This window comes from Tupaia chinensis, unplaced genomic scaffold, assembly GCF_000334495.1.
Source record: "Tupaia chinensis unplaced genomic scaffold, TupChi_1.0 Scaffold138988_1, whole genome shotgun sequence".
Taxonomy (NCBI): Eukaryota; Metazoa; Chordata; class Mammalia; order Scandentia; family Tupaiidae; genus Tupaia; species Tupaia belangeri.
Genome location: NW_006198878.1, coordinates 477,328 through 505,118, shown reverse-complemented (window position 1 = coordinate 505,118; position 27,791 = coordinate 477,328). Strand labels below are relative to the sequence as shown.

The 27,791-nt window shown below is 39.6% G+C and overlaps 1 protein-coding gene and 1 pseudogene across 1 annotated transcript in view; both read left to right on the top strand.

Annotated features, from left to right (window-relative positions):
* Nucleotides 1-23,370, top strand: part of LOC102488626 (60S ribosomal protein L29 pseudogene) — a 58,954-nt pseudogene extending 35,584 nt beyond the window's left edge.
* Nucleotides 23,371-23,839: 469 nt separating this feature from the next.
* ZNF674 (zinc finger protein 674) overlaps nt 23,840-27,791 on the top strand; it is a 15,927-nt gene continuing 11,975 nt past the window's right edge. The window contains 2 exon segments of the mRNA XM_014592959.1: nt 23,840-23,947; nt 24,788-24,898. Coding sequence (XP_014448445.1) covers nt 23,840-23,947; nt 24,788-24,898 — 219 coding nt within the window.

Genomic DNA, 27,791 nt, shown 5'->3' with positions numbered 1-27,791 from the left:
GTGAAGATATTTGTTGGTCGCTCTCTCTTCTCTCTCTCTCTCTCTCTCTCTCTCTCTCTCTCTCTCTCTCTCAATAAGTAAACTTTTTAAAATCCTTCCAACAGGAATCCAACTTAGAAAATATTAATCTGGATTATAATTTGTTCATGTCCTTGAGTGTTCACTGAGTAGATGGAGACCTCAGGAGGGCAAGAAAGCTCTTCCTGTTAATGGGAACATTCTTAAAGATTCCATACAAAATAAATGCCAGAATCATCCAAATTCAGTTTACAGGAGGATGTTACAATCCTGAATGCCTTCATGACTGTAGTTTTGGCCTCTGAGGCCAGTGGGACTTGGGCAAAATTTAGGAAGTTCTCCAATCCATCTGAAGCTTCCTTAGTCCCATTGTCAATGGATGCTTTGGGCTCCTCCACTGTGACTCCAGGGGATTTGGTGTATGAGATGTGGGTTCCTATGTGCGTATACATACACATCCACAGGGACATACATGTACAAGTGCATATAAGGATAGTGGGGAGCACAAACTAGGGCTTAGTTGATATCCACAGGGTTTAGTACTTAGAAAAAAAGAATCTCATGACAGAAACAACTGATGCTTACTTCAGCAACTGATGTCTCAATCTGCAGAGTGACGCTGGAGACTTCTTCAGTCTAGAAAGAGGAACAGGTATACAAATTTGCAATTTTAATGGGATTTTCAGAGATGCACCAGGTTTTTGTTTGTTTGCTTAGTTTGCTATAGGGCATGTGTTCTTGCTGGAGGTGAGGGGAGAGAGAGAGAGAGAGAGAACACTTCCCAGATGGAGGTGACCATGCTGCAATCCCTTCTCCTCCATTTTTCTCTTGGTATTTAGGTCATACACGCACATGCATCCAGTGTATTTTTCAAGCCACTGTGTACAGGACTCCAAATACACACTTGGCCATATGGGATCCAAGTGCTTTGAGCACCACACCACCTGACTGGCCCATGTATCAAGTATTATTTGTTGGCACTCCACAACATTCCCACTCTCATTCTCCCCCCTAGATTTTAGTGATTTGAAGAGTTAAAACAATATTTCCTTGCCAGTGTGATCTCTCTGCATGAAATTTGGAAAAAGGAGGGAGCAGCCATACTTGTCCCCAGCACAGAGAGTAGATAAATACCTGTCAGCAAATGTGAGTTTTCACAGCACCCTGTTAAACTCCTTTCTAAGCTAAATATCTTTGGACAATGGGACACTCATCCTATCAGAAAGCAATGACTTTATGCAGTTTTCAAAGTAATGGGTGGCAGAAACAACTCCTGGGTTTTCTGGACCATAGTGATTCTGAAAGCTGGTGGTGCTCCTTTATGTTCTATCTTACCTTCAGAAATTAGGATATCCTGTGTCTCCCAGAAGCCAGATTCAAGGAGGCAGAGATGGCAACAGCCTGGATCTGTATGCAAGAGCACCACTTGTCAAATGTGGGATAGCTATGGTTGATTGATTTTCTTAATTTTAAATTTTTATACATTCAATTACATACATCACTTAGCTTGTACAGTGAATGTTCCAACAAGAATACATTTCTCACCAGTCCAATTGGGAATAGTATACATTATCAACAGATAATAACCCATTTCTGTGTCCCGTAAATATCTCGCCTCTCTATATTTCTCCTTAATGTCACCCTCTTACCACACTATATCTGGTATTCACAGCCACTTTTCCATGCTTCTGTATCCTCTAGTCTTTCCGTTTCAACCATAGAATGTGGATAGTCAGTATATATTAAGTGGAGACATACAATGTCTCTCCTTTATAGTCTGGGTGGCTTCACTCAGCAGTAAATATTCCATGTTCATCCACTTTCTATCAAAAGCCTGGGTCTTATTTTTTATGGCTGAGTAGTATTCCATAGAGTATATGTGCCACACTTTTTCAATCCATTCTTCTATTCATGGACATTTGGGTTGGTTACATGTCTTAGCAATTGTGAATAATACCATAAGAAACATATGTGTGAGCACTCTTCTAAGTGTTCTTCTGTCTTCTGGGTAGATATCCTGGGATTGTTGGATCATACAGTAGTTCTATTTGTAGATCTTTGAGGAATCTCTGTATTGTTCTCCATAGCTGGAACAATTTTCACTCCCACCATGAGTGTAGGAGAGATCCCCTTTCACCACATCCCTGCCAGCACTTATCTTTATTTATTTATTTTTGATTTTTTAATCTTAGTCATTCTACTGGGGTTAGGTGCTATCTAATTGTGGTTTTGACCTGTATCTCCCTTATGATGAGGCATTTGGAGCAGTTTTTCAGATCCTTTTGGATGTTTGCAGGTCTTAGAAAGTTGTGTGTTCAGCTCATTTGCTCATCTTTTTCTGGGTAAGTCGCTTGAGTTCCCTGTGTATTCTAGTTATCAGTCCCTTATCTGAAGCATAGTTTACAAGAATATCCTCCCATGCCAAAGGCTGTTGATTCACAGTAGTTACCGTGTCTTGCCTTGCAGAAACTTCTTAATCTGATGCAATCCCATTTGTCTATTTGGAGATTTTTTTTGAGAGAGAGATTTTCACTGTAGGGTGCGTGCGCTCGCCAGACAGACAGAGAGAGACATAGAGACAGAAAGCGAGAAATCACCCCCCAGGGGGGATGGTCACGCCGCAATCCCTTCTCCTCCATTCTCCTCTCGGGATCTTGGGCACGCATGCACACGCGCCCGGCGTGAGCTTTAAGCCACCGGGTCCGGGACACGAACCGAGGTCGACTACGTGGGAGTCCAGCGACATAGCCATTACGCTAACTGCTGGTTCCCTCTATTTGGAGATTTTTGACTGTGCTTTAGGAATCTTATTTAAGAAGTCTTTGTCTACCCCAATGTCTCCCAGAGTTTCCCCTAAGTTTTCCAGCAGTTGTTTTATAGTTTGAGGTATTAGATTTAGATCTTTGAGTTGCTTTTTGTCAATGGTGAGAGGTAGGGGTTCAGATTCGTCTTTCTGAAGGTGGATATCCAGTTTTCCCAGCACCACTTGCGAAAGAAGTTTTCCCACTGGATTTACTGGTATCCTTTGTCAAAAAGAGTTGGCTGTAAGTTTGGGGATTTAATTCTAGGGTCTCTATTCTATTCCATTGGTCCATCTGTCTGTTTTTTGTGCCAATATCATGCTGCTTTGATTATCACAGCTTTATAGTATATTTTGCAGTCAAAGAGTGAGATTCTACCCATTCCCCTCTTCTTGTGCATGATTGCTTTGGCAATACAAGGTTTTATTTTTATCATTCTAGACAAATTCTATCATTTTTTTCTAGATATGTAAAGAATGTCTGGGGTACTTTGATTGTGTTAAATATGCAGATTAATTTGAGTAGAATTGACATTTTCATTATATTAATTCTTCCAATCCAGGAACATGGGATGTCTTTCTACTTTTTTGTGTGTCATTTCAACTTATTTTTTTAGCTCCTCATAGTTTCCCTTGTGAAGGTCTTTGACTTCTTTGGTTAGATTTATTCCTAGGTATCTTATACTTGTGGCTATTGTAAATGGAATTACTTTCTTCAGATCTTTTTCAGTCTGCTTGCTCTTCATATGTAGAAATGCTATAGATTTCTTTTTTTTTTTTTTTTTTTGGAGAGGTTTTTGGTTTTTTGGGTTTTTTTTTCTTTCTATAGGGCGCATGCGCTCGCCAGACAGACAGAGAGAGACAGAGAGACAGAAAGCGAGAAATCACCCCCCAAGGGGGATGGCTATGCCACAATCCGTTCTCCTCTATCCTCCTCTCGGGATCTTGGGCATGCACGCACACGCACCCAGCGTGTTTTAAGCCACTGGGTCCAGGACGCGAACCATGGTTGACTACATGGGAGTCCAGCGACATAGCCATTACACTAACTGCTGGTCCCAAGAAATGCTATAGATTTCTGTATGTTGATTTTGTATCCTGCAACTTTACTGTATTCATTTATTACTTCCAGGAATTTTTTTATGGATATCATTGAGTCGTCTATGTATACAATCATGTCATCTGCAAATAGAGATAATTTCACCTCTACTTTTCCTCCCTTTAAAATAAAATGCCTTTTATTTTATTCTCTTTTCTGATTGCATTAGTGAAGACTTCCAGTAATATATTGAAAGGTAATGGAGAAAATGAGCATCTTGTCGTGTACCAGTTTTTAGTGGAAAAGCTTTTAGCTTTTCCCCATTCGGAATGATGTCAGTTATGGATTTTTCATGGATAGCTTGTATTGTGTTGAGAAATGACCCTTCTATGCCGAATTTACTGAGAGTCTTGGTCTTGAAGTGACGTTGTATTTTATCAAATGCTTTTTCTGCATCAATGGATATGATCATATGACTTTTATTCTTTCTGTAAATACAGTGTATTACATTTATGGTTTTGCATATGTTGAACTACCCATGCATCCCTGTAATAAAGCCTGATTGGTTGTAATGTATAATCATTTTTATATATTTTTGGATACTGTTTGCTAGTAATTTTTAAGAATTTTTGTGTCTATATTCATCAGGGAGAGATATTGGTCTATAGTTTTCCTTCCTTGTCATGCTCTTGTGTGTTTTAAGGATAAGGGTGATAGAAGTTTCATAGAATGAATTTGGGAGTGTTCTACCCTTTTGGATCTGTAGAAATAACTTGATTAGACTGGAGGTTAATTCTTCTTTAAAAGTTTTGTAAAATTCAGAGGTGAAGACATCAAGACCAGGGCTTTGTTGGGAGGTTATTTATTATCGATTCAGTCTTATTGTTTGTTGGTCCTATTCAGGCTTTCTGGGCCCTCATGACTCAATCTTGGTAGATTTGTCCATCTCATCCACGTTTTCCTGTTTGTTGGCATATGGTCATCCATAGTATCCTCTAATGATGTTTTGTATTTCTATTATGTCTGTTGTTATATTATCTGTTTCACTGAAAATTTGATTTATCTGGTTCTTTTCTTTCTTCTTCTTAATTATTCTATCTAGTGGCATGTCAATTTTGTTTATCTTTTCAAAGAACCAGCTTTAATTTCATTTATTTTCTGTATAGTTCATTTATTTTCTATTTCATTTATTTCTCCTGAAATCATTATTATTTCCTTTTTTCCTGGAGTTTTATGAATTTTATTGTTGTTTTTCCAATTTTCTGAGGCATGGTAATTAGGTTTTCCATTTGCCAATTTTACATCTTTTTCTTATGCGGACTAATTGCTATGAATTTCCCTTTATGACTGCTTTTGTAGTGTCCCAAAGATTATAAAAACTCATGTACACATTATCATTGGTTTCCATGACTATTTTGATCAATCTTAATTTCCTCAGTAGTTGTGAAGTCATTCAGGAGTAGGTTAATTAGTTTCCATATATTTGTGTATTTTTGAGAATTTTTCCTGAAATTCATATCAAGTTTAATTCCATCATGGTCAGAGAAGATGTTGGATATAGTTTCTATGCCTTCAAATCTGTAAAGACTTGTTTTGTGCCCTATCGTGTGGTCAATATTTGAAAAGGTTCCATGTGGAGGTGAGAAAAAAGTATATTTCATGGTTCTTGGGTGGAAGGTCCTATATATGTCTGTTAAGTCCATTTGATTTATGGTATCATTTAGATCCTGTATCTCTTTGCTTATTTTTTGTCTTCATCTCTGGTTTTGGCCAGTCCGGCTATGATGTGCCATGGAGAGGATCTTTTTGGGTTGATTGTATTTGGGGTCCTTTGCATTTCTTGGATATGGATGTTTGAGTGCTCTCTATACTTGGAACTTTTTCTTCCAGGATTTCATTGAATAGATTTTTCAATACCCTTAGTTTCTTCATCTTCCAATATACCAATTACTCAGATGTTTCAGAGGTTTAGACATTAAATGGAATCTAGCATTTCTCAGAGTTTTAGACATTAAATGGAATCTAGCATTTCTCATATATCATCCTCATATTTTTTGTTATTTTCTCTTTGTTTTTGGTGTTTTTTCCTAGGTCAGAGATTTTGTCTTCTACAACTGATATTTGATCTTCAGCACGGTCTAGTCAGCTTTGTGTGTGTGTGTGTGTGTGTGTGTGTGTGTAGTATTTCAGGTTTATTACTATCTCTGATCCTCAGTTTCACTTTCTGTTTTTTAAGACTATAATTCATTAGGACATAATGGGGTCTAAAAATTTTTATGACCAATTGTCTTTTAAGTTTCAATAAATATTTTTAATTATTTTTATTATTATTCATACATTAAACCACTATACGTCATTTAGATTGTGAAGAGACTTTACCAAGCATGATATGCACCTCAGTCCATCCCAGTTGAGACCACCATGCACATCCTCATCAACAGCTAACAAATCTTATCTGTTTCCCACAAGTGTCATATCTCTCCATTTTACCCCCAAATTTCCTACACTCTTCTCCTCCTACACTTTCTTTCCACTTTGTCTCTAGGGTCCATTACAATTTGCAATACTTTTATGTACTCCAGTCAGAGAGTCAGTATATGTTAAGTGGAGACACACAGTGTCTCTCTTTCATAGACTGACCTGATTCACTCAACAACAAATCTTTCCACTTTCTATAAAATTCCAGGGCCTTGTTTTTTTTAATGGCTAAATAGTATTCCATGGAGTATATGTACCAAAATTTTTCAATCCATTCATCTGTCTGTGGACATTTGGGTTGGTTCCATGTCTTAGTAATCATGAATAAAGTTGCAATGAAAATACTTGTGCAAGCGCTTTTCCAATTAAGTGGTCTCCTGTCCTTTGGGTAGATACCCAGGAGTGGAATTTCTGGATAATACGGTAGTTCTATTTGAAGGTCTTTGAGGAACCGCCATATCATTCTCCACAGTGACTAGGCCAATTTACATTCCCACCAACAGTGTAGGAGTGATTCCCCTTTCTCCACATCCCCTCCAGCATTTATCATTATTTGTTTTTTTAATCTGTGCCATTCTGACTGGGGTTAGCTGGTATCTCATTGTGGTTTTGATCTGCATCTCCCTAACAATGAGGGATGTTGAGTATTTTTTTCATATGCTTTTTGGCTGTTCATATGTCTTCCTTAGAAAGTTATTTATTCAGCTCATTTTCCCATCTTTTAATTGGGTCAATCATTTTCTTCTGGTTAAGCTGTTTGAGTTTCCTCTATATTCTGGTTATAAGTCCATTATCTGAGGCACAGTTAACAAAAACTCTATCCAATTACAAGGGTTGTCGATTCACACTAATTACAGTGTACTTTGCTGTGCAGAACCTGCTTGATCTAATGTAATCCTACCTGTCTATTGGGAGATTGTTGTCTGTGCTTTGGGGGTCTTGTTTAAGAAGTCTTTGCATGCCCCAATGTCTCCCAGAGTTTCCCCAGTGTTTTCCACCAGTAGTTTTATAGTTTGCAGAATTAGGTTGAGATCTATGATCCACTTTGAGTTGATTTTTGTTAATGGTGACAGATAGAGGTTCAAATTCATCTTTCTGCAGGTAGATACCCCGTTTTCCCAGCACCATTTGCTAAAGAGGTTTTCCTTTTCCCACTGGATTGATTGGTACTCTTTGTCAAAGATCAGTTGGCTGTATGTTTTGGGGTTTATTTCTGGAGTCTCTACACTGTTCCATTGGTTCCATTGTCTATTTTTGTGCCAATACCATGCTGTTTTGATTATCATGGCTTTGTAATATATTCTGGGGTCAGGAAGTGAGATGCCACCATCTCCAATCTTCTTGCACAGGATGGCTTTAGCAAAATGGGGTCTTTCGTGATTCCAGACAAATTATATGATTGTCTTTTCTAGATCCATGAAGAATGTCTCTTGTAATTTTATTGGGATTGCATTAAACATGTTGATTAATTTGGATAGGATTACCATTTTGATTATATTGATTCTGCCAATCCAGGACCATTGGATGTCCTTCCACTTTTTAGTGTCCTTTTCAATTTTCTTTTTAAAGTTTTCAAAGTTTTCCTTGTAGAGGTCTTTGACTTCTGAATATCTTTTATTTCTTTCTCTTGTCTGATCACATTGGTTAGAACTTCCAGTACTATATTGAATAGGAGCAGAGAACGTGGGCAGCCTTGTCTTGGTTCCGTTTTTAGTGGAAGAGCTTTCAGCTTTTCCCCATTCAATATAATGTTAGCTGTAAGTTTTTCACAAATGGCCCTTTTTTTTTTTTTGGAGAGGTCTTTGCTATAGGGCACATGCGCTTGCCAGAAAGACAGAGAGAGACAGAGAGGCAGAAAGTGAGAAATCACCCCCCAGGGGGGATGGCCATGCCACAATCCCTTCTCCTCCATTCTCTTCTTGGGATCTTGGGCACGCACACACACATGCCCAGCATGAGTGGGAGTTCAGTGACATAGCCATTACACTAACTGCTGGTCCCATAAATGGCTTTTATTATGCTGATAAATGATACTTCTATGCCAATTTTACTGAGAGTCTTGATCATAAAGGCATGTTGTATTTTGTTGAATGCTTTATCCACATCTATTGAAATGATCATATGATTTTTATCTTTCTTTCTATTAATATGGTGTATTACATTTTTGATTTTGCATATGTTGAACCAGCCTTGTATCCCTGGAATAAAGCCTACCTGGTCATGATGAATAACCTTTTTTACATGCTGTTGAATACGGTTTGCAAACATCTTGTTGAGAATTTTTACATCTATATTCATCAGAGATATAAGTCTGTAGTTTTCCTTTTTTGTCATATGCTTATCTGTTTAAGGTATGAGGGTAATGGAGGCTTCATAGAATGAATTTGGAAGGGTTCCTTCCTTGTGGATCTCTAGAAATAGTGTGAGTAGAATGGGAGCTACCTCTTCCTTAAATGTTATGTACAATTCAGCAGTGAAGTCCTCAGGGCCTGGACTTTTCTTTGTTGGGAGGTTTTTTATTATTAATTCAATCTCATTGCTTGTTATAGGTCTATTCAGGCTTTCTATGTCTTCCTCAGTCAATCTTGGTAGATTATATGTGTCCAGGAATTTGTCCATCTCATCCAGGTTTTCTTCTTTGTTGGCATAGAGTCGCTCATAGTATCCTGTAATGAGGTTTTGTATTTCTGTTATGTCTGTTGTAATGTTGCCTTATTCATTGCAGATTTGACTTATATGTTTTTTTTCTCTCTCTTCTTAATTAGTCTGGCTAATGGCATGACAATCTTCTTTATCTTTTCAAAGAAGCAGCTTTTGCTTTCATTTATTTTCTGTATAGCTCACTTATTTTCTATTTTATTTATTTCTGCTCGAATCTTTATTATTTCTTTCTCCTGACATTTTTTGTTTTGTTGTTGTTGTTGTTGTTCTTTTTCCAATTCCCTGAGGCATGATGTTAGGTTGTCCTTTTGCTACCTTTCCATCTTTATTTTCTGCACAATAATTGCTATGAACTTCCCTCTTATGACTGCTTTTGCAGTATCCCATAGATTATAGAACCTTTTGTACACACTATCATTAGTTTCCATGAATCTTTTGATTTCCGTCTTAATCTCTGCAGTAGTCTTCAAGTCATTCAGAAATAGGTTATTTAGTTTCCATGTATTTGTATTTTTTTCAAGGGCTTTTCCTGGGATTAATATCAAATTTAATTCTATCATGGTCAGAGAAGATGCTGGATATAGTTCCTATGCCTTTGAATCTGTAAAGGATGGTTTTCTGCTCTATCATGTGATCAATCTTTTGAGTATGTACCATGCAGGGCTGAGAAAAATGTATATTTTGTATTTTGGGGGTGGAAAGTTGTATAAATGTCTATCAAGTCCATCTGATTTATGGTATCATTTTGGTCCTGAATCTCTTTGCTTATTTTTTGTCTAATTTACCTGTCTAACAGAAATAATGGGGTGTTGAGATCTCTGACAATTATAGTGTTACAGTCTATCTCTCCTTTTAGGTCTAGCAGTCTTTCCTTTACATATTTGTGTGCTCCTGAGTTCATTGCATAGATATTTACAAACGTTGTATCATCTTGGTGAATTAGCCCTTTTATTACTATATAATGCCCTTCTTTGTCTTTTATGACAGTTTTTGTCTTAAAGCCTCTTTTGTCCAAACTCAGTACAGTGACTCCTGCTCTTTTTTGGTTTCCATTTGCATGAAATATCTTTCTCCAGTGCTTCACTTTTAGTCTATGCATGTTTTTATCCATGAGATGGGTTTCTTGTAGGCATCAGATGGAGGGTTTCTGATTTTTAATCTATTCAGCCAGTCTGTGTCTCTTGATCAGAGAATTTAATCCATTGACATTCAATGTTATTATCAATATTTCCAGACTTGTCCCTACCATTAAGTTGGCCATATTCCTGGTTATTTTTTGTTGTTGTTCTCTTATTGCTGTCTGTCTCTATTTAATTTTCTTGGTGTAGTACTCCTTTCAGAATTTCTTGAAGAACTGTTCTAAGAGGTAGTAAATTCTATGAGGTTTTGTTTATCTGAGAATGTTTTTATTTTCTTTTCCCATATGAAAGATAATCTTGCCAAGTATACTATTCTTGGTTTAAATTGTTTTTCAATGAATGCTTTGAATATGTTTCCTCATTCTTTCCTTGCTTGCATTGTTTCCAATAAGAGGCCCAGTGTTAGCCTGATGGATAGATAGCCTTTGTACGTTATTTGATTTTTCTTTCTTGCCAATCTTAGTATCTTGCCTTTGTCAATTTGGTCAATCTAGTTGTATTGTGGCATGGAGAGGATCTCTTAGATTGATCTTACTTGGGGTTCTTTGTATTTCTTGTGTCTGAATGTTTAAGTGCCTCTCTACACTTGGAAAGTTTTCTTCCAAGATTTGGTGGATTAGATTATCCATGCCCTTATTAGTTTCTTCACTTTCTGGGATACCAATTATTCATATATTTGGGCATTTCATGGTATCTAGTATTTCTTGCGTATTATCCACAGTTTTTTTTTTCTCAGTATTTTTGATACTTTTTTTCTAGGCAATTGGTTTTGTCTTCTGCTTCTGAAATTTGATCTGCGTGGTCTAGCCTGCTTTTGATACTTTCAAGGGAAGTTTTAATTTCCTGTATTATAGTGTTCATGTCTAACAGTTCCATTTGTTTTTTTTGTATAGTGTCCAATTCTTCTTTCATATCATGGAAGGACTTCCTCATCTCTTGGAGCTCAACATCTTTTTTCTCTTACATCTCATATAATTTTGTTACCATAAATATTCTAAATTATTTTTCTGACATTTTGATAATATGCTCTAAATTTTCCCTGCTTGGAGACAGGTTACATTGCTTCTTTTATGGGGATGTACTACTTGATTTTCTCACCCTTGAGGTTCTTCTTCGATTTTTAGTCATTTGGTAGTGTATTCACTTCTGGTCAATTTGTTGGAGAAGGATTCAGTGATTGTGAGCTCGTGTGTTTCCCTTATCGTGAAATAATTCAGTGCTATTTCCTCTCTCCTACTAAGTTCTCAAATGTGGGGATCACAGGTGGAGTTTTTAATCAGATTCGTGAAGGAGAATTTCACTAATTTTGCAACCACTACAGTGATGTGCAAAGAATTCTCCAAAACTCACAATGCTCAGATGGTTAGCTATTATGCACCTAATTGTCTCTAGGCAGAGGGTAAAGGCTGAGAAGTAAAACAGAAAAGTAAAGGTAAAGAAAAAGAAGGTAGGAAATAGAAATAGGGAGAGAAGGCAAAGAAAAAAGAAGGAAAGTACTAGGAGAAAAGAGGAAAAAAGGAAAAAAAATCACTTCACAAAAAATGAAATTAGGATGAAAATGGAAAACCGCATGGTGCACAAGTATTGTGCAAGGTCAAAAAAAGACAAACTTGGAGGTGGCTAGCAGCTTTCTGTCCTAGGTGAGAAAAAGACAGATATTAACAAAGGAAAGGTCCAAAGAGGACAGAGAGCTGTTTTTTCACAAAGAAAAAAATTTAGAAGGGACAGAGGACAACAAGAGGGAGCAAAGCAGCTATCCTACCTGCCTAGTGCGGGTCTGGAAGGGGGACACTGGCTGTGGGAGACTTCACAGCCGTGAAGTTGAACCCAGAGGGAAAAAAACAGGCAAACTTGAAGGTGGCTAGCAGCTTTCTGTCCTGGATAGTGCTGGGTCTCCTAGGGGGACGCTGGCTGTGGGAGACTTCACAGCTGTGAAGTTGAATCCAGAGGCCAAAAACAGTCTAATAAGCTTTTAATACTTTCCAGAGAGTTTTTGATTTCCTGTATTACAGTCTTCATCTCTAATAGTTCTATTTTATTCTCACTTATTATTTTCAATTCTTTCAAATTGTGGATGGACTTCCTCATCCCCTGGAGTTTGTTGTCTCTTTTCTGTTTCAACTCATAATTTTTTGTTTTTTGTTTGTTTCTTTCTTTTTTAGAATTATTTTATTTAATTTTATTTATTCATTTATGTGTTTATGTATGTTTTTATTTATTTAAATTTGACCAGAGAGGGACAGAGTGAGAGTGAGAAAGCAAGTCACCAGGTCCAGGATTCAAGCCCCACGGTCAGCCATGTGGGAATCCAGTGCCCTTAACCACCATGCCATCTCCTGGTCCCACAACTCATAGAGTTTTTTCACCATGAGTCTTCTGAATTCTTTCTCTAACATTTCAGTAACTTCTCTTTTTTCAAGAGATAGAGGACTGTTATTGTGATTTTTTCATGGAGACATATTTCCTGTTTTTTTGAAACTTGAGGCTGTTCTGCAACTTTTAGCCATTTGGTGATATATTCACTATTGGATAAGTCTTTGGAGAATGTTTCTGCAATTGGGAACTAGTTTGCTTCCCTTTTGTTGTGAATTGAATCTGTGCCAAAGTCTCTCTTCTTGTGTGGTTAGTAATGTGGTCCCCATGAGAGAAGTTTCCTATTCAGGTTCCTGAGAGCAGTTTCTCCTTTTTTACTGGTGGTTCAGTGATGAACAAGGAGAGCTTAACAATGCTAAGATGTTTTGAAACTATAATTCTAGACCTGCTTAAACCCTCTGGGGGTGGAGGATGAAGGATGAGGAGAAAATGTCAATGTAAGAGAAAATAAAACAGAATATGAAAGAGGAAAAACTAAAATATTTTAGCAGGAGTCTGCTGATGGAGGCGAACTCTGCTTGAGAACTGAGAGCTGCCCTGACCTATGGGGGAAGAAGCAGTAAAGAATTAATGAAAGAAAAAAGGGGGGAAAAAATCCTGCCTTTAGGCTCAGAGGAAGGTGGGGTCTGAGGTAGTGGGAAGGGGCTGGGGCTGACTGTCATCCCTGCCTCCATTTCCCTGACTGGATAGTGGGATGCTGATAGAGGTAGACTCTGCTTGAGAGCTGAGAGAACCCCTAACCTATGAGGGAAGGGGAAGTAAAAAAAAAAATTAGCAAAGGAAAGACAGAAAAAAGGCCTATTTTTTGGCTGAGAGGAGGGGGGCTCTTAGGTTCAGAGCTGGAGTTAATGGTCAGCCCTGCCTCAGTTGCCCTGACTGTGCAGAGGGCTGCTGATGGTGGTGGACTCAGCTTGAGAACTCAGAGCTGCCCTGACCTATGGGGGAAGTAGAAGTCACTATGGTTGATTCTTATGTAAGCTAGAATGGGATTGTGGTTATCAGTCCCTTATTTGAGGCAGTTTGCAAATATATTCTCCCATTCTGAGAGTTGCTAATTCATTCTAATTATTGGTTTTGTTTTTTTTTTTTTTTTGCTGAGCAGAAGCTTTTTAACTTGATGTAATCCCACTTGTGTATTTTTGGGATTATTGCCTGTGTTTTGTGGGTCTTATTTTGTGATTCGTATTTAAGAAGCCTTAAATAAGATGGCTCTGATGTCTCTCAGTGTCCCCTGCATTAGCCACCAGTAGTTTTATAGTTTGAGGCCTTAGGTTTAGATCTGTGATCCATTTTAAGTTGATTTTGTTTACAGTGAGAGGGGTCCAGCTTCATCTTACTGTAGGTAAGTTTTTTCAGCATCATTTGTTAAAGAGATTTTCTTTTCCCTACTGGATTGATTGGTTCCCTTTGTCAAAAATCAGTTGACTGTATGTCTTGGGGTTTGTTTCTGGGGTCTCTATTCTGTTCCACTGGCCCACATGCCAAGCCTGTTTTTGTGCCATTGTCAAGCTGTTTTAATTATCATAGCTCTGTAATATATTTTGGATCAGGGTGAGATGCTTCCTACTCTACTCTTCTTGTACAGTATTGCTTTGGCAATATGTGATCTTTTATGAATATACTATGTGTTTGTTTTTTCTAAATATTTGAAGAATATCTCAAGTAATTTGATTGGGATGGTATTTAATATGTAGATTAATTTGGGTAGAATTGACATTTTTGCTATATTATTTCTTACAATCCAGAAACATTTGATGTCTTTCCTATTTATGTCATTTTAAACTTCTTTTTTAGTTTTTCATAGTTTTCTGTGTAGAGATCTTTGATTTCTTTGGTTAGGTTTATTCCTAGGTATCTTATTTCTTTTGTGGCAATTGTAAATGGAATTGCTTTATTTCATGTTACCTCAGTCTATTTACTGTTTGTGTGTACAAATGCTACAGATTTTTATATGTTGATTTTTTACCATGCCACTTTACTGTATTCATTTATTACTTCCAGTTTTTTCATGGATTCTTTTGGGTTCTCTGTGTATATAATAATGTCATCTGCAACTAGAGATAATTTCACTTCTTTCCTTATCTGAATGCCTTTTATTTTAGTCTCTTGTCTGATTGCATTAACTAGGACTTCCAGTACTATATTGAAAAGGAGTGGAGAAAGTGGGCAAACTGGTCTTGTTTCAGTTTTTAGTGGAAAAGTTTTTGGCTTTTCCCCATTCAATATGATGTTGGCTATGGGTTTTTCAAATATGTCTTTAATTGTGTTGAGAAATGTCCCTACTATGCCAATTTTGCTGAGAGTCTTAATCATGAAAGGATGTTGTATTTTATCAACGCTTTTTCCACATTGATTGATATGATCATATGGTGTTTACCTTTCTTTCTGTTTATATAATGTATTACATTTATGATTTTGTATAGGTTGAACCATCCTTGCATCCATGGAATAAAGCCTACCTGGTTATGATGTATAATCTTTTTAATGTGTCATTGGATATAATTTGCTAGTATCTTGTTGAGAATTTTTGCATATATATTCATCAGGGATATTGTTCTATAGTTATTTTTGTTGTTGTTATGTCCTTGTCTGTTTTGGGAATGAGAATGATGGAGACTTCATAAAATGAATTTGGAAGGATTCCTTCCTTTTGGATCATTAGAAGTAGTTTGAATAGAATGTTTGAATAGAATGGGGGTTAGCTGTTCTTTAAAAATTTTGTAGAATTCAAATATGAAGCCATCAGGACCCGGAATTTTCTTTGTTGGGTGTCCCGACAAGCAGGACAGTCAAACAGGTTTCCTAAGGGAAGCAGTAAGAGACGGGACGAACGGCACAGTGTTACAACACGGAGACAACGCAGTGTTACAACTCTTCAGAGTTGTCTGGAGATGACACAGTGTTACGGTTCTTCAGGGTCATCAGGAGATTGTGGGCCAGGGATCGTGGTTATATACACGTTGGTGGGTGGTGATTGGTTGTTCTATATGTAAATGAAGGATTGTAAAAGGTGGGTTATGATTGGTTGCTTTTGTGGACCAATCATGAGGTGCTGGATATGCAAATCTGAGGGATTTTAAGCTCACCAATTTGCTATGGGAAGTGGCCAATCAGAGTATGGTTTTGAAGGTGAGGTTTTGAAGGGGAGCCAATCATGGCCTTTGGCATTGTGTAATTGTTTGCTGAGAAACTGAAACCTAAGGGCGATATTCGCTGGTACGCAGCCTCCCACAGTTGGGAAGTTATCACTGATTAATTTCTTTCTTTTTTTCTTTTTTTTTTTTTTGAGAGAGACTTTTGCTATAAGACACAAGCACTTGCCAGAGACAGAAAACAAGAAATCACCCCAGAGGGATGACCATGCTGCAGTTCCTTCTCCTCCAATCTGCTCTAGGGATTTTGGGCATTCACATACATTGCGTGAATTTTAAGTCGCTGGTTCCAGGACTCAAACTGCAGTCGACTACTTTGGAGTCCAGCATCATAACCATTATGCCATCTGCTGGTCCAATCACTGATTCAATTTCATTGCTCATTATTGGTTTATTCAGGCTTTTTATTTCCTCCTGATTCAGTCTTGGTAGCTTATATGTGTCCAGAAATGTATCCATCTCATTCAGGTTTTGTTTTGGCATACAATTGCTCATAATATTCTCTAACGATCTTTTGTATTTCTGTTATATCTGTTTTAATATTTCCTGTTTACTTGAGAATTTAATTTACCTGGTTCTTTTCTCTCTTTTTCTTAGTCTAGCTAAGGGTATATAAATTTTGTTTATCTTTTCAAAGAACCAGCTTTTGGAATGTAAATTAGTACAGTCACTGTGGAGAACACTATGGAGATTCCTCAAAGACCAGCAAATTGAACTACTATATGATCCAGTAATATCACTCCTGGGTATTTACCCAAAGTCTAGGAATACACTCTGTTGGAAAGTACTTGCACATGCATGTTTATTGCAGCATTTCTCACAATTGCTATGACATGAAACCAACCCAAATGTCCACAAACAGATGAATAGATTTAATAAGAGTGGCACATATACACTATGGAATACTACTCAGCTATAAGAAACAAGACCCTAGCAGTTGACAGAAAGTGGATGATGAGGAAATAAATTAAGGAGAAAAATAAAGAGACGAGATATTTATGGGACACAGAAAGGGATTATTCATTGATGATAATGTGTATGGTATCCTGAACTGGATTGCCATGAAGTGTATTAATGTTGGGTAAATTCACTTTATAAGCTAAGTGATGTATACTGATTGAATATATAAAATAAATTAAAATAATAAAAAATAAATTGGATAAACATGGAAGATTTGCTGCTACATGAAGCAAGCCAGAGTATAAAAGAAAGACGTTGTTTGTCTCCGTTTAATGTATACAAGTGACCACACTCTATGGCAGAAACTGAAAGACTGGAAGACATAAAAGCATGGAGAACACTTGAAGATACTAGAGACAGTGTGAGAGGAGGATGGGAAATGGGGAAAGGTGAGAGGAAGGGAAACAAGGGGGAAAAGAAAGAAGCAAAACATTTAAGGGACACAAAAATGGAAAATTATCTGTTGATAAAAACATCTTTAATATTCATTCTGGGAAAATTCATTTTATAAGCTGAAATGATATATAGTGATTGAATGTATTAAAATAAATAAATAAACTATGAAAAAATGTAAAGAAGTACCTGGATGATGGAGACAAGGACAGTAGTTATCGTCCAGGATTTTCCCAATGCAGGGCACATAGTATTAACTCAATAAACATGATTTAAATTTTTAAGAAAAGAAAGAAAGATTGTAATTGAGTCATTACGTTTTGAGTTTAACTACTGTGGTGGCTTACCTACCCGGAGGAGTATAAGAGCTGAAGGATTTATCTTGCTACTTGTAGTCACTTGAGTTTGTGGACAGGCAACTGGCCTTACAAATGTTTGGGCACCCAAGAGGTCCCTGTAGTACATTTTGAACAGGGTGATACCTGCTGGCCTATAAAGAGATCTAGTTCTCCTAGGTGGTGATAGGGGCTGGAGAGGGGGAGAAGGTCTGAAATAGATAGCACCTGTTTTTTCCCACAACATCATGAATAATCTGACGTAGTACAGTGCCCATTCCTTTATTGCAATCCTCCTCAGAAGTCCTAGTACAACAATGGAGAAGAGGAACAGTGGCTATGAAGTCAGCTGGAATGGGTCCTTCTTTTTTTTTTTTTTTTTTTTTGAGAGGTTTTTGCTATAGGGCATGCTCGCCAGACAGACAGACAGAGACAGAGAGACAGAAAGCGAGAAATTACCCCCCAGGGGGGATGGTCACACCACTATCCCTTCTCCTCCATTCTCCTTTCGGGATCTTGGGCATGCACGCACACGCGCCCGGCGTGAGTTTTAAGCCACCGGGTCCGGGACGCAAACCGCGGTCAACTACGTGGGAGTCCAGCGACATAGCCATTATGCTAACTGCTGGTCCCTAGAATGGGTCCTTATTCCAGCCTGCTACCAATTCCTTGAAGCATTTTTTTCCTGCTTGGACCTGAGTCTTCATCCCAAAAAGAGAGTTCTTGAGCAGTCTCAGTAGTGAGATTCAGAGTATGCCAATCCTATTCTTGATCCTTTACCTTCCTGTGTCTCCATGTATGTACATGTGCATATGTGTATGTGTGTGTGTGTGTGTGTGTGTGTGTGTGTGTGTTCATCACAGTGTACACGCTCCTTCAACAATGGGCACAGTCCCTGAAAAACTGGAACTGTAACTTGCAAACCAACAGACAGCTGTGGCATTGCATTCATGATATTGTTTTGGAACTATCAAGTAATTCTCTGGGGTGCATCCCCTAAGCATTTATTTTCTATCCCAGCTCTACTCAATTCTGGATACTCTCCTGCCTGTGGAGATCCAAAGGAGCAGCTACAGAGAAAGTCATATCATTTATTTAGGAGACAAGTACATGCAACAGACCTTCCCATCTCTTCAGGAACTCACACAGTTCAGAGTGGAACCTCAGCAGGGCACTGCCTGAAGGGCCTGTCCTCACACTCATTGGAAGGAAAGCCTGCAGGAAGAAGTAGGTACCAGGGACCCTTAGCAGAACACTACACTGTAGTGAGAAAGCAGAGGGGACTCAGTTATGCCCATCACAGTTACTCAGGACCTCCATACCTCGGGTTAGGAAAAAGTCCAAGGAGCCACCAGTTGCTGCTGCTCAGGTCTGGAAATTTCCAACAAGTGACCTAGCAAGGCAGTTTCTGAGAGGCAGGTCAAACTGGATTTCAAAATGTTCACCCCAGCAGGATGACTCAAGCAATATGCACATTGAGTACCAATCCAACTGATAACATAGCATCAGGAATAAAATAGATAACTTTCAACTCAGTAAGCCTAACTTATACATTAAAAAATGTCTTCAGCTGGGACCAGCCCTGTATTCTTGAGGTGAAGAAAACTGGATCACACATGGCCAACTACAGTTCTAGTTCTGACCCTGATGACTTGGAAAATATGCCAGGTATGCATGCATATATGCCCAAATCATGACAGGATGGAAAAATGGAGAAAAGATCGTGGCAAACCATGCCCCATTGGGGGGAGGGGCTTCCTCCCTATCTCTTTATCTCTCCATGTCTCTCTGGCAAGCATGCACGCCCTCTGGAAAAGGTGGGCACAGACAAAATTGGACAAAGAGATAGCAAAAGGGAAGCCCATATTTTGAAAAGGTCCAGTAACAGCATCAGCATATTCCATAGGGTGTGGGAGGGGACAACAGAAACTAGCACCATTTCCCAAGTGCCTGCCATGGGCTAGAAACTCTAGAGATGCTCCTTTGAACAACAGTGGAAGCTATCTAGGACAAGTGGTCCCTGGCTATGGCAGAGAAGAGAAGATTGAGGCCTAATGGACTATAGTGGTAGATCTCAGCATTTTATTCTAATGCATCACTAGAATCTTGGTTTTAAAAATAACTTATGTAGGGCACAACACCCAGCAGAAAGCCAGAATTTATGTGCATCTGAGTTGGGCTTCCCCTGCCCCTTTAACTGGAAAAAGCCTTTGCCCCAAACACTTCCTTCCAGCCCAACACCCAATGAAAAGTCAGGTAGGGTGGTCTCCTTTCTCTCTCTCTCTCTCCCTCCCTCCCTCCCTCTCCCTTTCTCTTGAAATTTTTCTCTCATATATATATATATATGAGTGTGTGTGTGTGTGTTTAAAAAAAATCTGTTGGTACTGTCTCTTGCTTCTGACCTCTCCTTTCCCTTGATAACTTCAGAATCCATGTGCTTCTGAAGTGGGCCCATCCCTGCCCCTTTAACCAAAAAAAAACCCTCTGCCCCAAACCTCTCCTTCTGGCCCAACATCCAGCAAAAAGGCAAGTAGGGTGGTCTCTGTATTCTTTCTGTCTCTGTTACACTCTCTCCTTTTCTAATTTTTCTGCCTTTTTTTTAAATAAAAAATTTTTCCCTTTTCATTGTTTTGGGTTTTTTTATGTTGTTGGTGTTTTGTTTGTTTGTTGTTGCTTTTGTCTTTTTCCCTTTGTTTCCTTTCTTTTACCTGACTTTCTCGCCTTGCTTCTCACCTTCCACACATTGAGTATCTAGGCAGGTCTAAGTACACAGTAGCAAAACGTCTGAATACTTTAAATCCCACAGCTCAGCCCATGTGCCCCTATTGCCTTGAAACTGTGAGATCTTTGTAATATCCAGTTCCACTGACAAAAGCGCAGGTTGCTTGATGACAATAAGGGAAACGGTACTGAAGAAAAATTGCAGGCCATCTCCTTCCACACACCTTTAACACTCAGAATTAACTCCAAGAAGATAGGAAGGAATGTATAATTAATCCATCAGATGACCAGAAACCACCACCATAGAGGCACAAGAAATATGTGAAATCAAGAAAATATCTTTCCTTCAAGGGGAAAGCACAGCCCTTCATCATCTGCAGACAGTACAATGGAACTCCTGGAAATGACAGATAAAGATTTTAGGATATTCATAGTGACAAAGCTAACAGAGATGCAAGAGAAGAGAGACAATGAAGTCTAGAAGATGCAGGAGAAAAGAGACAAGTTCCAGGAAGAGAGAAAGTTCTTCCACGTTCTGAAAAAGGAAATACACACCATAAAAAAATAATCAAATGGAACTCTTAAAGATGAAGGCTTTAATACAGAAAATCAAAACCTCCCTTGAAAGTATTAAAAGCAGATTAGATCATGCAGAAGGTCCAATCTTAGGTGTAGAAGATAGAACTTCTGACGTAGAAAAATTCACCAAAAAGACTGAGAAAATAACCCCCAAAATGAAAATAATATACAAGTGATACTAGATAACCATTAGACACCCAAACATCTAGATAATCGGCATCCCAAAAGGTAAAGAGACTAATCAGAGCATTGATAATCTATTCCATGAAATCCTGGAAGAAAACTTTCCAAACCTAGAGAGGATTCAAATATCCAGACCCAAGATATACAAAGGACCCCACATAGAATCAATCCAAGAAGATCTCCAAGGCACATCATAGCAAGATTGACAAAAACTACAGACAGAGATAAGATACTGAAACTGGCAAGAGAAAAATGCCAAGTTACTTTCAAAGCATATCCCATCAGGCTAACGTCAGATCTCTCATAGGAAACAATACAAGCAAGGAAAGAATGGGAAAATGTATTCCAAGTGTTAAATGAAAAACAATTTCAACCAAAAATACCATATTCAGCAAGACTACCCTTCATCTGGGAAGAAAAGATAAAAACATTCGCAGATAAACAAAACCTGAAATAATTTACCAACACCAGACCAGCTCTTCGTGAACTTCTAAAGAGAGTACTATACCAGGAAAACTAAAGACAATTAGAACAAAAAATGACCAAGAGAAATGCCAACTTAAGACCAGCAGTTAGTCTAATGGCTATGTCGCTAGACTCCCATGTAGTCAACCGCAGTTCGCATCCCGGACCCGGTGGCTTAAACTCACGCCGGGTGCGTGTGCATACGTGCCCAAGATCCCAAGAAGAGAATGGAGGAGAAGGGATTGCGGTGTGGCCATCCCCCCTGGGGGATGATTTCTCGTTTTCTGTCTCTCTGTTTCTCTCTCTGTCTGTCTGGCGAGCACATGCGCCCTATAGCAAAAAACTCTAAAAAAAAAAAAAAGATATGCCAACTTAATGGTAGGGCCAAGTTCTGAAATATCAATAATGTTGACTGTTAATGGTAAAGTCAGACCACAGAAACACAAAAGAGATTACACGAGACTGAACTGGTGAAATAGAATTGTATGACTTTTTTCTAAAACAAACATTACTGATTTTCTTCTATGCTTTGTCTTCCAGATTTAAGGATTTTTGTTTTCTTTTGAGTTGTTGGGTTCAGCAATTTGCTAAAGAATGGTTTTTAATTGAAACAAACTTTTCTCCCTCCCTGATCTCTCTGCAATTGGAAAATATTTGTGATCATTCTTATTTTGTGACAGAATGGTTATTTGCATAAGTTCAATAATACAATAGTATCTGTTGCCTTGCATCAGAAATTAAATTCTTATGGGGTTTTGAGCAAGTAACAGACCAAATTGAGATTAACCTAATTTTTTTTTTTTTTTTGCAAATAACTTAGTTCATACCTCTCTTTAGTAAAAGGGGTAATGGAGAGAGAGGAAAAAAAATGTTTCAGAAGAAAATTACAGTGCACTTGTCACTAGATTCTAGCTTTGTCTAGATTTAAGATCATTTGTGAATCAATAAAATATGTGTGTGTGTGAGGAAACAGTTTAGTGTGGAAGGGAGGGAGGGAAAAGGGGAAGGAAAAAACGAGTAAAAATATGCTTAACTGACAAAAAATAAGCTATTTGCTGATGATGGTGTATATAGTAATATTCTTGTCTTGACTGACATGCATAGTTTTTGTGTTGGAAAAATAAATGTACACTGTAAAGATAGGTGATAAAATATAAATATAAATAAATAAATAAATAATAATTCATGTATTTCTTGAATTCTGAATATCAGTGTCATGAATAGCAAATGCTGGGCTGTCCTTCATCAGCTGGAGCCAGCACAGAAGGATTCTCTGTGTACTTGGACTAAGACTCTGTCATGCCTGACCAGAGAAGGTCTGCTTGGTGACCAGACAGGAGTAGAAGGCATAAAGAACACATTTTTTGTGGCCAGGTCCTGGTAGTCATTGAGGAGGCTTGATCCCACATGACTGACCCTGTGTTTCGAGTTCCAAATCCAGCAGTTTGAAGAAATATACGAGGAATGTGTGTGCGTGCCCGAATTCCCAAAAGGTGGGAGAAATGGAGAAGAAACTGCAGTATGACCATTCCCCATGGGGGATGCTTTCTCACTTTCTTTCTCTGGCAAGCACACCAGCCATCAGGCAAATTAAAAACAAAACAAAACGAAAACAACAGACACAGACACATATTCTCCTTCTCCCAGACCTTAACAGGAAACAGAAACTTTCCTCATGGCTACAACAAGTCTTCTTAGAAGGCCACGTTGCCACAGGCTGGCTTTCTCAGAACAGCTCTCTGCTAATTTACAGTGCGTTTGTCAAAAAGGCAAAATACAGCTTTTCCCTGGGCATCTATGGTCCCAGGAACTAGAGCTCCTCCATGAACCACAGGAGAATGAGACTGAGTGTGTCTGCCCCTCCTTGCAGGAGGTTTCTGGCCCAGCAGCACAGCTGCAAAGCCCCTTCTCTACAACACTTCCTGACACCGAGAAAGCTTCTGCTCAGGACGCTCAGCACCTGCCCAGGGCCCCTAGACGCCGGCTCTCTATCCTCATCACCCAGAAGCCCAGGGAGGCAGAAATCCTGGCTGTGGGGGAAGAGAGACACGTCGACTCAGGTTGCAGAGTATGACAACCCAGAATGTAGTGGGGACAACGACCCGGGACTGTGGTAACCGGTCCGCTAGGTCGACACAGAACCACTCACCTCCCCTTGCCCCAATGCCTCCCCGGCCTTCTTCCCAGCTTTTGATCCCACAAGCCTCACAGCGCACTCAAAATCAGCACCTGAGAGCCATGTTGGCCAATGGCGGTGCACAGTAACCGCCCCCTTCCCCCCGTACTACTGTGCGTGCACTGCGCTGTGTTCTTCCACCTCACATACACACCCCCACGCACAAACATACTCCACCCCCATCCCCACCCCCACGTTCCCAGGGGTGTGGAGAAGCGGAAATGCTCGGCTGAGTCAGAAAAGCGGCAGGAGTTTACCGTGGCTCTCTTTTGCCCCCGGGGGTAGCTGGTCTTGGCGGTGAAGTAAGGGGGAGGAAATATGGTGACAGGCTGATAGGGTCCTGGGTTGACGCCTCTGTGGGCGGCTAATGTATAGCCGCCTGAATGCATTCCTCAGCACCTCTCGACCTCCCCCATCAATAGCCATAAATAACCCAGCCCAACTAACACCAGGGCTCTCAAGTCTGATCCATTGTGTTGGTGACAGCTAAGAGCCTTGGCTCAAGCCAAATAAAAGTGACCTTTGTGTGTTTACATCAGAATCAGCTCCTTGTGGTCTTTTGAGAATTTCGCAACCAGGGTACAACAGTACTTCACTGAGGGATCCTTGCTCTTTTTTTTTCCCTAGCACTTAGCCCTTGCTAACCTACCCTTGCTCTTTTTTTCCCTAGCACTTAGTCCTTGCTAACCTATCCTATGCTTTTTTTTTTATCTTGTTTCCCATAGTTTCCATTCTGTCTGTCCTCCTGCTAGAACATAAGCTCCGCAGGAGCAGGGACTTGAGATTTTGTGCACTGATGTCTCTCAGACATGTTGAAACAGGAACACAGAGAACCTTGACATTTATTTTTTTGGAGAGGTTTTTGCTATAGGGCACCCACACACGCCAGACAGACAGAGAGAGACAGAGAGACAGAAAATGAGAAATCACTCCCCGGGGGAGTGGCCATGCCACAATCCCTTCTCCTCCATTCTCCTGAGTTTAAGCCACCGGATCCAGGACTCAAACTGTGGTCGACTACGTGGGAGTCCAGCGACATAGCCATTACGCTAACTGCTGGTCCCAACCTTGACATTTCTTAAGTGAATAATAACGGCACAACAAGCAGTCAGTTGGTTCTGGAGCTCCTCTCTCAGTAAGGCAGTGTCTAGCTCATAAAGGATAACTGTGCTATTCATCCATGTTAACTCTTAAATAAGAATGAGGTCCTGTCCTCCTTGTGATGAGAGGAACCTTTGGGCTTTACTCACCTTGGCACTGTGGAGGGCAACACAGGGTTTGTTCATTGATTCTCTCGTGGTCCTTGTGTTCCCAGGGTCAGAATACAACACTGAGACCACTCCTGACTAGCCTCATGGTCCAGCTTATCTCCACCTGGGCATCCACAGTTAGTCTACAAAGACACAGTCTGAGGTCTCCAGAGGAGGTGAGTTCCTTGGGTCACAGGAAGAGATCTGGTCCTGCAAGGATGGCCCCAGCTGACATTCATTTGTCCCTTGGTCCCACCTCCCTGGCAACAAGAAAGCTCCTCTGAGGCAAGCTAGGGGAGAACCTCAGTGCAGAATCCAGACCCAGACCCTCAGGTCTGAGGGAGGTGGCTCACAGGACAACAGGTCCTAGAAGAGCTGGGCCTGCAGTGGCTTATGTTTCTCCTTTCAGCTGACAGCTAGGAGAGAGCAAGACTGGCTCAAGCTCCAGGCACTGTCAGGGCTGTGTGAGAGGAGACAGATAATCTGAGTGCTATTGGAGGAGAGAGAAAGAGAGAAATGAAAGTCCCAGGTGCACAGAGGCATGGGTACCCTCATGGGGACAGGTATCCTGCTGTATTGGCTCTAAGGTAAGGATCAGAACCAGCCACAGAAGACTTTCTCCTCTCCTGGCACAGCTCTGTACACACCACCGGCTCCCTCCATTAGCTGTTGGCTGTTTCTAAGTTTGAATCAGTCCCCCTGCATCATCACTGTACCCAACTTGAGAGGAAAAGCTGAATCTCCTTTCTGACTAAAGTACATTTTATATTCATAGTTGATAGCATTTCAGAGTACTCGCTAGGTGTGCTGTCATCCAGTTCTGCTGCCTCCTTTGTTTGTTTTTAGGTTTTTGCCATAGGGCATGTGCATACACTTACTAGAGAGGGAAACCGAGAAATAATCCCCTCCAGGGGGTATGGCCACACCACAAGCCCTTCTCCATTTTCCTCTCAGGGTTTTGGGTACACACACATACATACCACTATGATTTTCAAGCCACTGAGCCCAGGACTTGAACTGTGATTGGCCATATGGGAATCCATCTATTTAACCCCCATGCCACCTGCTGGCCACGTGCTGCCTCCTTTTGATACTTAATGAAGTAGAGTCTGAGGACATGTCTTATTAATTTCCGCAACTAAACTCTGTTATTCCTATGCTTTAACAGCAATGGCTGTGGTACACAAGGGTTATCCTCTCTTCTTTCTTTCTTTCTTTCTTTCTTTCTTTCTTTCTTTCTTTCTTTCTTTTCTTTCTTTCTCTCTCTCTCTCTCTCTCTCTCTCTCTCTTTCTTTCTTTCTCTTTTCTTTCTTTCTTTCTCTTTCTCTATCTTTCTCTCTCTCTCTCTTTCTTTCTTTTCTCTCTCTCTCTCTCTCTCTCTCTCTCTCTCTCTCTCTCCTCTTGAAAACTGTCAATGCAAGGCATGACAATCAGAATGTAAATGTGGAACAGGGAGGGACCAGCAATTAGCATAATGGTTATGTCGCTGGACTCCCATGTAGTTCTATATTCTGCTAATACAATACTGCATTGGACATTGTTATGCCCATGTAAATATTTTAGTAGAATAGAATCCTATAAATACAACTGTTGCTTAAAATAGGAGGAGAATAGAATCCTATCAATACAACTGTTGGTTAAAATAGAAGGGAAATAGATACTGCCAAATTACTTGTTGGTCAACCATATTTGAGAATACTAATGGCCCAATAGCAATGGCACAGGCAGTGGGTCACCAGGTATTAGAGTCATATGAGAGACCCCAGGTTCAATTCCTGGGTTCATCTAAACTGGTTGGATGCACCTATGTTGCTGGCTGGCTGGTAGAGGGTACCTTTGTATGCATGTATATATGTGTGTGTGTCTTTCTGTCCCTCTCCTCTCTCTCAAGAAATAAATTTTTTAAAAAAAGTTAAGAGAATACTCAGGTTCCAATACACTCATCAATAGTGGGTCTTATTTATCTTTTGAGCATTTAAAAATCTTACAGATAAAAGACAGTGTCATTTTTTTGTTTGTGTTTTAGATTTTTTGCCATAGGGCATATGCGGTCCCCAGAGAAAGATGGAGAAAGGGAAAATGAGTAATCACCCCCCCCCCGAAGGAATACCCATACCAAAACCAATCCTTTTCTGAATAGCCATATCATAACCAATTCTCTTCTTAGGACATTTGATATGCATGTGCAAGCATCCAGCATGTTTTTCAAGACACCAGGTCCAGGATTTGAACCACAGAATCAGCCATGTGGGCTCCAGCACCTTAACCACCATTCCACCTGCTGGCCATCTTTTTATTTTCTGCCAAAGGATGCATGCATTCACCAGTGAGTGACAGAGGCAGAGAGGAGGGAGAAAGAAAGCAATTCCCAATGGAGCATAGACATGCTGCAATCCCTTCTTCATTTCTCCATCCTTTCAGAATTTGGAGCATGCTCACACACACTCCTGGCATAGGAACCTGGATTCAAACCATGTAATCAGGCATGTGGGATCTGGCTGCTCAACCACTAGACCGCAAGGCAGGCCATACAAGACAGTGTCTTTGTGACCTTCATGGCTCCTGAGAACAAGCCATTTTGGGAGAAACAGAGAAATGAAGATTTCCCAGTGATAATTCTGCCTCCAACACCCAAAACTCATGTGATTGAACTTCCAAGTTTGGGAAGAAACCAACCATCCACCAGATGACTAGAAATTGCTGCAGGACCACAAGAAATATGGGAAAGCAGGAAAATACCTCTCCTCCAAGGGAAAAGGATAACTCCTCTTTATCCATACACAGTTCTATGGAAAACATGGAAATGTCTGATAAAGAATTTAGAAAATTCATAAGGGCAAAGCTAACAGAGATGGAAAAGAGAGACAATGAACTGCAGAAGAGGAAGGAGACAGGAGTTGTCGAGTTCCAGGAGGTGAGGAAATTCATGCAAGATCTAAAAGAGGAATTTCACACTTTACAAAAGAATCAAATGGAACTGTTAGAGATGAAGGCTATAAAACAGGAAGTCAAAATCTCCCTTGAAAGTATTAAAAGCAGACTAGATCATACAGAAAATAGAATCTCAGA